The sequence below is a fragment of the Chiloscyllium plagiosum genome, unplaced genomic scaffold, assembly GCF_037043375.1.
Source record: "Chiloscyllium plagiosum isolate Xiang-an unplaced genomic scaffold, Cpla_swu_hap1 HiC_scaffold_3, whole genome shotgun sequence".
Lineage (NCBI taxonomy): Eukaryota > Metazoa > Chordata > Chondrichthyes > Orectolobiformes > Hemiscylliidae > Chiloscyllium > Chiloscyllium plagiosum.
Genome location: NW_028270141.1, coordinates 134,751,197 through 134,762,131, shown reverse-complemented (window position 1 = coordinate 134,762,131; position 10,935 = coordinate 134,751,197). Strand labels below are relative to the sequence as shown.

General features: G+C 39.6%; 1 protein-coding gene across 7 annotated transcripts in view; it reads right to left on the bottom strand.

Moving 5' to 3' along the window:
- Window positions 1-319: 319 nt before the first annotated feature.
- The window catches only part of LOC122548488 (TOG array regulator of axonemal microtubules protein 2-like), a 119,760-nt gene continuing 109,144 nt past the window's right edge, over window positions 320-10,935 (bottom strand). For all 7 annotated transcript variants that reach the window (XM_087983549.1, XM_043687208.2, XM_087983548.1 and 4 more), the window contains 4 exons: window positions 8,139-8,337; window positions 6,068-6,284; window positions 5,008-5,094; window positions 320-4,417 (listed from right to left, as the gene is read on the bottom strand). In XM_087983549.1, coding sequence (XP_087839675.1) covers window positions 4,164-4,417; window positions 5,008-5,094; window positions 6,068-6,284; window positions 8,139-8,337 — 757 coding nt within the window. In that variant the 3' untranslated portion in view covers window positions 320-4,163. The remainder of the gene's footprint in view (window positions 4,418-5,007; window positions 5,095-6,067; window positions 6,285-8,138; window positions 8,338-10,935) is intronic.

Here is a 10,935-nt window from a genome sequence, read left to right as displayed (position 1 = left end):
ACATAAGATAGTAGTGCACAAATGACAATTTTAGTCTGCAAAGTTACAAGTTGCTATTAGTTACAGCTTTTTCTATAAAGCCCATCTAACAAAGAAGTCAGACATTACTTACATTATACACATTCCTTTATCATTAACAAGAGGTTCTGCAGTGCCAGTGAAACATTCTAAGTAAAACCAAGAATGGGGGACATTTTAATTGTGTTAAGGAAATAATTGGAAAAACTGCTTTATTTTTTTTGGGGGGGGGGGGCACATTGCTTACACACAAGTTAACAGAGCAAGTTTCTCCATTTGTGTTTATGAAGAGAAGTAAGGCCAAAGTTCCAACATTTTTATTAGTTTCTTTCACTGGATAGGAGCACCACTAACAAACCTCGGAACTGTCATACATGTCAAAATGCATTTGAGAAGGTGATGGTTGGCTGCCTTCACGAATTGTTCAAGCTCATGCTGTAGGTACACAGTTATTGGAATGAGAGTTCCAGGATGTTCATCCTTTTGCAGCGATAAAACGGCAAAATACTTTCAAGATGGTGTGCGGTTTGAAAAGAAACTCGGAAATGATATAAACTGCCCTGGTGTTATAGGGTGTGGGGTTTGAAATGTGTTATAAAATATGATTTCCTGCTGTGTAGATGTTTAATGTGGTGGATCAGATGCTAATCAAGCAGGATGCTTTATTCTCAAGTCTACCTTCCTGAATGGAACTGCATTCATCCAGGTAAGTGGACAGTATTGCAATACATTTGTGACTTATGGCTCGTAAATAGTGGACAGGCTTTGGGAAGACAAGAGTTGAGTTACATACCATAGAACTTCCAGTCCCTGACATGCTCTTGTAGCCACAATATTTATATGGCTCCTTCAGTTCAGTTTCTGATCAGTGGTAACTCCAGTGAATTGATAGTGGATGATTCAGCCATGGGAATGCCATTGAATGTCAAGGGGCAATGGTTAGGTTCCTTTTTTGGAGACGGTCATTGTCTGCCACTTGCATGGTACGAATGCTACTTACTTGTCAGTCCAAGCTTGAATGTTATCTGAGTCTTGCTGGATTTGGACATGGACTGCTTCAGTATCTAGAGTCGTGAATGGTACTGAACATTGTGCAGTCATCCGTAAACATCCCCACTCTGACCTTATGATGGAGGGAAGGTTGTAGATGAAGGAGCTGATGATGTTTAGGTCTACCCCAAGGAACTCTGCAGAGATGCCCAGATACTGAGATGAGTGACCTCCAACAACTACAACAATCTTTCTTTATGCCAGTTTTAAAAAAATCTATGGATGCTCGTGATCTGAAACAAACCGAAACTGTTGGAGAAACCCATCAGGTCTGGCAGTATCTGTGGAGGGAAGAAGGTTCACAGGACGCTAAAGTTAAATGTATTTTCTTTCCATAGACACTGCCAGACCTCAGTTTTTCCAGCAATTTCTGTTTTTGTTTGTTCCTTTGTATTAGATATGACTCCATTGAATGGAAAGTTTCCACAATTCCAAATAACTCCTGCTTGGGCTCCTTGATGCCTTATTCAGTGAAATTCTGCATTGACGTCAGGAGAGGTCACTCCTACCTCACCTTCTCGGTTCAGCTCTTTGTCCTTTTCTTTATTGGCCTGGAGCCAAGTTTTTTTCTCCAATTCTCCACAATGTCCTGGGATACATTGGATCCAATCCTGGAGATTTATCCACTTTATGTTTTTTTATGAACTCTAGCACTCCTGTGGACTGTTTTCAATAAATTAGTATTTGTTTCCCCAAAGTCTTTAGCCTCCATTTCCTTCACCACAGTAAAAACTGACATGAAATATTTGTTTAGTATCTTACCCATCTCCTGTAGTATCATACGTAGACAACCTAGTTGACCTTTTAGGGGCCCTATTCTTTCCCTAGTTGCTCTTTTTCCTTTAATATACTTGTAAAATCTCTTTGGAGTATCTTTGATCTTACATGCCAAGGCTATCTCATATCCCTTTTGGGTCTTCCTGATTTCCTTCTTAAGAATTCCCCTTCTACTCTTCAAAAGATTAATTGGATCCCAGCTGACTCCCTCTTATTCTTGATCAGAGCCTCAATATCTTTACTTCCATTATTCCCTACTCTTACCAGTCTTACCCTTCACTCTAACAGGAACATAATGCCTCTGAACTCTTGTAATCTCACGTTTGAAAGCCTCCCACTTGTCAATCATCACTTTACCTGTGAACAATCTACTCCAATCAACTCTTGAAAGTTCCTGCCTCATACCAAAATTTGCCTTACTCCAATTAAGAACTTTAATTTTTATACAAGGGCTATCCTTTTCCACATTTTTTTTAAACCAATACAATTATGATCACTGGTCCCAAAGTGCTCCTTCACTTATGAACACTATTGCAGTTATTGAGCCTGGTTCACCAAGCTTGCCTCCAGTCAACCCCCAAATTTATTGGGCTCCCTTTTAAAGTCAGCGAGGTCTTTTCTGGGACTCTGTTGGCAGATATCTTGAGTAGTTAGAGATCCAACTATGCTATCAGTAAAGGAGATTCATGTCCTTCCCCAGCCTGCATCTTGTAGCAACATGCATGGGTTTCTGAGAAACTTGCACCATTCACTTTCCTTCCTCTTTCACAGGCCCCTTGCCATTCAGGCTGTACAAAGGTTGGGTTCCTAGGGCAGGCCAAAGACAGGAAACATTTTTCAGTACCTGCAGTCTATCTAAATGGAATATATCAAATAAAAGCAAAATACTACAGATGCGGGGAAATAAGAAACGAAAACAGTGTAAAGGAAATACTAAACAGGTCTAGCAGCATGTGTGAAGATAGACACAGAGTTAATATTTTGAGTCCGACATGACCCTTCTTTGGAACAGCAAGCTGGAAAACCGATCAGTTACTGAAAACATTAACATTGTGTGCCTTTCATCTTTAGTATAGCTCTGACAAATCAACACAGAAAGCAAGACCCCCACGTGTCGCTTAAATGTTGACAATAGTGTAAAGGTGGTTTATTGTAGTTTGTGATAAATGCAATATAACAATATGAAGTGCAAAGTCATCTTGACTAAGGAAATTGCATTAAGTGCATCAATAATAAGGTATTAGAAAAAAAGAGACCTATTAATGTCTCACAAATATCAATGTTCTCGAGCACACTAAAAGTTACACTTTTTCGACATAAAAGGTTAAGTTGCCGTAGTCCCAGAAGACGATAAGATGCTCTCTCATTAGAGAGATCTGACTAGTGGTAGTTTAACCTGAGGGTCACCACACCTCAGGCAGGGGGAGAAATTGAGAAGAGGAATCCTTCATGGTCGCCTCAGCCAGCGCTGGAATTGAACCGATACTATTGGCAACACTCTGCATTTCAAACCAGTCATCTGAGCTAATAGAACATTTATATTTACATTTTAAAAAGAGTCATTTTTGTCCTTTTCGCCCAGATTCAGCTCAGGACACACAGATCATGCAGTCTGGCAGGAACTGGTGATGACAGTTTTACATAATGCACCTTCATGAACATTGATTGAAAGCCACAGCTAGTCAAGAGTGTGTTAGAGGGGAAAAAACACGTTTTTCAGAGAGACTAAGATAAAGTGTGTAAGGTTTTGTGTGTCTGTGTGCTTGTACAAGAGAGTGTGTGCATGAGTGTTAGAGAAAGTGCAAGAGAGTGACTGTGTAAGTATAAGAGAGGGAGAGATTATGTTTTTGTTTCCTTGAATGCATGTCTGTATGCATGTGTTTGCATATTTATGTCTATTTGTGTGTGTCTGCATGCACAATTTTCCCAATGGTTTGATCAGATTCCACTTCTGGCTAGTTGTATTCTCTACATCAAAAGAAGAACAAATGTCCACCTTGAACATCCCAGTTCCATGCTCCTGTCATCGGCCACCCTCTCACCCTCCAAGGAGAAAGTGGATTTTTCATTTGGTCAATACTCAAACGGTCTCCAACCTATTCTTCACCTTCAGCCATGACTGCAATTAGCAAATAAAAGCCTTCAAAACATTCTTGTTAAATTAGTTTTTTTAAAGAAAAAAGACCTTGTGATATTTCTCTAATCTTTCCCAGAACTGTCTCCAGGAGAATGACAATTAATTCCTGCAAACACCAGGCTAATCCTGGAGGCTTGGCATCCCCAGATTCAAGATGATCCTGATGTGGTGGGCTGAGAGATTAAAGTTCCTTCTCAGTCAGTTCTCGCAGTGTTTTGATGACGTGTGCTGGCTGGCTCGCTGCATACTCCTGAAGGCCAGTGCCCATCTGCTGATGCAGGCTGGTTGCCAGTTTGGCCGTCACTGCCCGCACATTCCCGCTTCCACCCTTGATCACTCCGTTCCCAGTCATGTTGCCCAGCAGGTACCAGAGTACAGGCAAAACGTACCGCTCCACAGCTTGAGGCTTTCGACGATACACAGGCTGCACAAGGACTGCAGTCAAGAAAGAAAACCAGAGAATCATCACTGTGGGTCTGGACTGCATCACAACCTACAATCACTTAATCTGGAAGTGGGTTCGTGCGAGTATCAGAGCAGACTGTTTAGATTTAAACATCCACCAACATGAGGCGAGGTAAAAGTGGAAGCCCATGTCCATTGGTTACTTTGCCCTCATGGATGAGGGAACAGTTTCTCTCTTTCTCATTCTCTTGTTCTCTGAAGGTACACCCAGGACCGTGAGCTCCATAAATCCATCCCCAAATCTCTCCACCTCACTATCTCTTGTACTTTAAAAAGCTGCTTATCCTGAAAAGACAAGCATTTGCAAAGGTTCAGGGCACATGGGATGAGGACATTTACTCCTGCAGAAAGGTGGCACAGCCACAATAGGCTGAATGATCTCCTCCTGTACCATAAACATTCAAATGATTCTTATTAGCAATAACTAAAGAGTCTTTTTAAAGTATGAAAATGTAAAGGTCACATTTAAGTTTAGAATTCACACTCCATTATGTTGCACCTTGATTCTGTTTCCTTAAATATTAAGGAGATATTAATTATCTCCTTATCCACAGGCTCACCTGACAGTCGCTCTATGATATCCTGCATTGCACGGCCACTGATGAACTGCACTCTGCTGGCGAAAGGCTGAAGGAGTAGTAAGTTGTCTTTTACAGGGAGAGTAAAGTAATAACAATTAATGTTCCAGGACACAAGAATCAGATAAATGATCAATAAATAGAGAAAAGTTAACTCCAGCTGTCCCATGAGTGAGATATCATTTACTCTGCATCATTGTGACTCCAGAAGGTTAAAGTCTGTAACATTTATGATACCATCAGTTATTGATGTAAAACTCTGTTGGATGGGCTCATTGCACACCCATTTAAAAAAATACACTCTTTCCCCTTAGATATTGTCATGAATTGATGGGAAATCGGAGGTTCAATCCCTCATATATTTTGTCTGCTTAATTTTATTTTAAAATCTTATCTGTTCACCTCTAGCAGTTCTTGTCCTATTGAAGACAATAATGCAGATTGAGTGCCTTTCATTTGTGGAGACAAAATTGCCAAAACAGGTACATTAATCCAATTGGTACCAGTAAAGTCTTTAAAGTTGCTGTGGTAAGGTAGCACTTTTAGAACTTTAATCTACCAGCTTTGTTAAGGGATGCAAACGGAGAGTACAGACACAGACAAGTTGGACCGAAGAGTCCGTTTCCACGCTGTATGACTTTATAAATCAGTTATACAGTGAGTAAACAAACTGTGAGGGAATGCTAATGAGTAAATGAATGAAACGAACCACACCACAAATCTTCACCTCAGTGATTTCTGAACTTGTTTTGATTTACACATACACCATAACAATAAACAAACTGGCATTCAAACATTGAAATAAATGTTCAATGAGCACATAAACGAGACCTGTGTCAGAACCTGAGTTTAAATTAAACAAAATAGAGAGGTTGTGAAAAATGCATGAACTGATCTGATGACCAGATTTTTGATTGGAATGGTAATGATGCTCTTTTAAGTTTGTCTTGGGGATTCAATGGATTCATGACCTTACAACCTGTGGCAACATATGCCAGTGGTGCATCTTGTTAATGATAGCGCTTGTGGGCCCAAGGCCTACCTATATGATCAATCAGCGTATCGAGGACATGCACAGCTGCAGTGTAAATGCCCGTGTTCTTTGAGTTCAAGTTGTCAGTTACCACAATGACTATCGAATGTATGACACGATGCAAATCATCTTTCAGCACTGGGATCATGGTTGACATGGACTGCAGTGCAAACTGGTTCACTTTCTTATTCGAGTCCTGGAGTCTTGGAATGAATACATCAAATATCTGAAACATGAAGACATCAAAAGACTGAGAACCAGAATCAGAGAACCCAGAATACTTTAGCCAAGGCCAATCACTAAAGGGTAATTATATTCCACATACTAATCATTATATTCCACATACTAATCATTGTATTATCTTATCCCATTATATTATCTTATACTATCTTATCCCAAATTATTACCTTTCTGGTACTTTATTATATTCAATAAGATGTCATACTGCAACAAAATAATGTGCTTCATGGGGCTGGAGTAATATAATAACTTCAATAATATGTTGGTTAATGGATGAAAAACAGAGAATAGAAAATAATTTCAAAAAGCTAAACAACTAGAGGGGGTTCAGTACTTTTGGATGAACTTAGATGAGGGTGTTTCACAAACCAATATCCATATACTGATTCAGGTAGAAGAAAACTTTCTGAAATTTACAACCATTTTATTGTGAAAATACAGTTCAGTACAAACACTGGCTTTCATACTACCTTCTGCATACTCTCCATATCCAGAAAATCCCAGCTCCTTTTCTTTTAATAAACCACCACCAACTCACCCCACTAAGTATTAAGCAACTAACAAATTATAAGGAGTGTCCACCTAGGCCAGCTTTCCTTTTTTAAATAACCTACCACTAAATCAATTAAAAAATTAAATGAAATAACAATTGACAAACCCTGCCATGAGGGCAGTGCAACAATAACAAAAGTGAAGGAAGGAAGGAACTGAGGGAGTGGGACAAAATTAAAATGTAGTTGGAGGCAGACATAATGCATTCCAGCCCTGTGGTGCCCACCTCCTCTAATTGCCTCAAGGGTGTCAGGAGAAAAAATCGCGGCTCTTTTTATTTTAATTTTTTTTAACTCAACCTGTTCAAAGATGGTATTGCACACCTCTCGAGTAGGTGTGACCTGAGCCTACACCTCCTAACCAGGGATAAGAACACTACCACTCCGCAACATGAACTTTCAAGGACATTCAGGAATAAAATGGGTTTTTACAACAATCATTATATGGTCGTCATTTCACTAAGTTTGTATTCCAGAGTTTACTGAATTTAAATTTCACCATCGGCCCTGGTAGGATTTGAACACATGCCCCCAGTAGATTAGCCACTGGTGGAAAGATGTGGATGTGGTGCCAATCAAGCACCCTTCTTTTTCCTGAATGGTGTCAAGCTTCTTGAGTGTTGGTGTATCTGCACTCATCCAGGCAAGTGGGGAGTATTTCATCATACTCCTGATATATGCCTTATAGATGTTAGATATAATTTGGGAACCAGATGGTGAGTTACTCGCTGCAGTATTCCTTATCTTTGACCTGCTCTCATAGCCACCGTGTTTTTATAGCGCGTCCAGTCGAGTTTCTGGTCAATGGTAACTCCCAGGATGTTAATAGTGGGTGATTCAGCATTGGGAATATCATTGAATGTCAAGGAGGGATAGTTAGATTCTCCTGTCAGAGATAGTCATTTCCTGGCAATTGGACTTGGATTTTGTACAGGTCTTCCTGCATTTGGAAATGAGCTGCTTCAGTATCTGAGGAATTACGAATGGTGCTGAATATGGTGCAATCATCAGCAAACAACCCCATTTTAATCTTTGGAGGGAAGGATGGGTCAAGTTTTCCCACAGTAACAGAACTAGGAAGGAGGCAGATGTAGGTATTTACCGCCTCACAGTCTGAAAGTTTAAAGTGAACCCTGAAATGATGAGCTTTTTGCACCTCAAGATTTTATTTTAGCTCAGTGATCAGGCAGAAAGGTCACAGACCTGAATGGCACTGAATTTCACATTCCTACACTGAAAGGCCTTTTCCTGGTTTTATGTTTCTGAATGCCCTTACATATAGGTCTTACATTCACAATGTTGGAGGTGACGAAGCCTGGGTTGGTCTCACAATGTTGGAGCAGCAGTGAGATGCCCTGTGTCCTCTCCTGGAACTCTTTGGAAGACAGCAATTTGTTCATTTGCTTCACCTGCTCCACTGCTTCTGTTGCCCGAATGATTGATCGACGTGGTGTCATTCCTTGCTGTTGTGGTGTGTCCAGCTCCACCCTGACAAAGAGGAAGTATCATATTACTACAGATCTCAATTTGGCTAACAAATTAGAGCCTATTCACCAAGTCTGTGCTCCAGCTAGTGAGAGTCACAATCTATGTTTCTACAGCACTTCTGACTCGGTAAATCATTCCAAAGCATTTCAAAGATGCATTTTCAGACAAAAATTGACACTGAGCCACATGATAAGACAGTTAACTGAAAGCATGTTTATATAACAACTTAAAGGTTGAGAGAAAGGCATTGTCAAGAGAGGTTCAGGGATGGAATTCTGGAGCACAGAGCCTGTATTATTGATGACACAGTTGCCGATGTTCAGTGAAAGATGTTGGGGTTGTGCATGAGGTCAGATTGAGAAGAGTGTCCAGTTCCTGGACGACTGTAAGAGGGTGTGGAGATGAGACCATGAGCAATTTGAACACAACCAATCAGGATCAGGTTAAAAATGGGTTATGCTACAGGACTCAATGATCACAGCACTTGTTGATTAAATCTCCATGCTTGATTCTAAAATTCAGATTTTCATTTTTTGTACCTGTACTCCAGTCCACTGTATCTCTAAGAAATCACCATTCAGTGACTAAGCTATAGTTTAGATTCCTGCCATTCAAGTGGGGAGAGGGGTTGTGGCAATTTGGACCAGGCATTCTAAGTCTGGACACCCCATGTACATGTATTAAAATTTAAGGGGAAAGGTACTTCTGTGTCTGTTAATATTATAATTTAGGAAGAGAGGGAGTACATGTCTGAATTTCTGATGTTTATTGAATGACGAAGGAATAGAATATACATGTTCTTGATTTTCAACTTGCTCTGTAGATATTATAGGTTACCCACCCATTATCACAACTATCCAAGTCTCATTTCGTCAAGAGTGGAAGCTGCTGTTGCCTATATTACACTACCAAACAAAGTCAAAAATGCCCCCATTGGAAATGGAAAGGGGGATAATTCTATGTAAGGTTGACAATCCACAAAGACAATTTACAGATTTAAAGTCTTGTTCTGGATGGTCAGTTTGGCAGAGTTGTTGGACTCTTATCTGTTACAAGGTTTATGGCAGCACCAATTTATTTCTAGAATCACTCCTCCACTAATTTCAGTAAATGTTAAATTTAACCAGGGTGGTAATATATGGCCAATTATACAGGTCTCTGACTGCATCAGGTTCAGTATTATGACTAAATCAACCAAGTTCCTTTATTCAAAAAATAATGAATGCATTACAAATAAAACGTACTCAACAAAGAGTAAACAAAGCTCATTGACAGACAATTTGGACAGTATATGTAAAACTCCTCTGCCAACACATGCATGCAAGTATGAGAAAGACAATGTAAAAAGATAACTGCACAGAGTGTTAATTTAAAAGTATTTTTGTCAAGTGCCAGTTAAACTTAGCAGAAAAGAGTAAGTTGCAGATTGTCCCAGATCTGTGTTGAAAGCTATTCTGCTAACACAAATTGTTGGCAATGGGCTGTCTTCCTACAGATGTAGATAGCTAAGTTCCTTTTGTTGGAGAGTCAAAAAAACTCTTCATCAGGAACTTCAATGAGTGGTAAAGATGACTTCTAGTAGGTTTCAGCTTGCATACTTTGCTGAGTAGCAAAGAAAGAAAGAAAGAAAGAGTGAGCAAATGTCTTTTATTCTTTCAGCAACATGCCTCAAAATCTTTCAAACCAATTTCAAAATGCCACCTACAAAGCGGATCATCTGATCACTAAAAATTTCTAGATTTCTCCATCTGAACCTTTGCTTCTTGCAGATGCAACATTGCTGCTGCTGTATCATGTGCCTTTCCCCTTTGCAAAGTCTCCTTTGTTAAACATTCAAGATGTTTGTATTATGAGAGTTCAGTCAGTGTTATTATAAATTAATATTTGGATCCCACCTCTTCATATGCCATGCTTCATAATATTGTACTTTCAAATCCGATTCCAAGACTTAAGTATATCATCTTGGCTGACAGTGCAGTTTAGTCTTGAGAAATTGCTGCACAGCTTAAAGTGTTGCTCTTTGCAGGAGTTATTAAACTTGTCTGGTGCAGTGGCTTACTTGCTTGCTAAAGATTCTACAACATTATTCAAACAGGATTTTTTGATTAGTTATTTATCATCAATCAACAAAAACAGAGGCTAATTAGTCACAAACAATGACCGCATAAAATTTAAAATGGCGTTTACAATCACCTCCTTCATAACAGTGACTGCACTAGTTACTCAATTTAGGTAAATTATGAGAACCCTTTTTATAGTGAGTCTCTCTTTTCTGCGCCAGTTCCACTTGTGGCAGTGAAGGCAATGACAAGGATGAGTTGAAGAACATTTTGATGCAATCAGACATTCTTAATTGAGGTTTACTGGAAAAATGAGTCTAATGCTTATTGATTTGAGGGCAAACATTTCCATCTCTCTGGACCTTTTCAGTCATGGAGCGATCACAACTGAATTAGTGACCCTGTGACCTGTTCCCAGGACTCCCATCAACACCACTGCCCAGATGTCAATAAATGGAACTCTAATCTTTCTTTGGAGCTTCTACAGATTCACTGGGTCAAGTTTGAGAACTCAAATGACCATGTAGGTCATGGAATT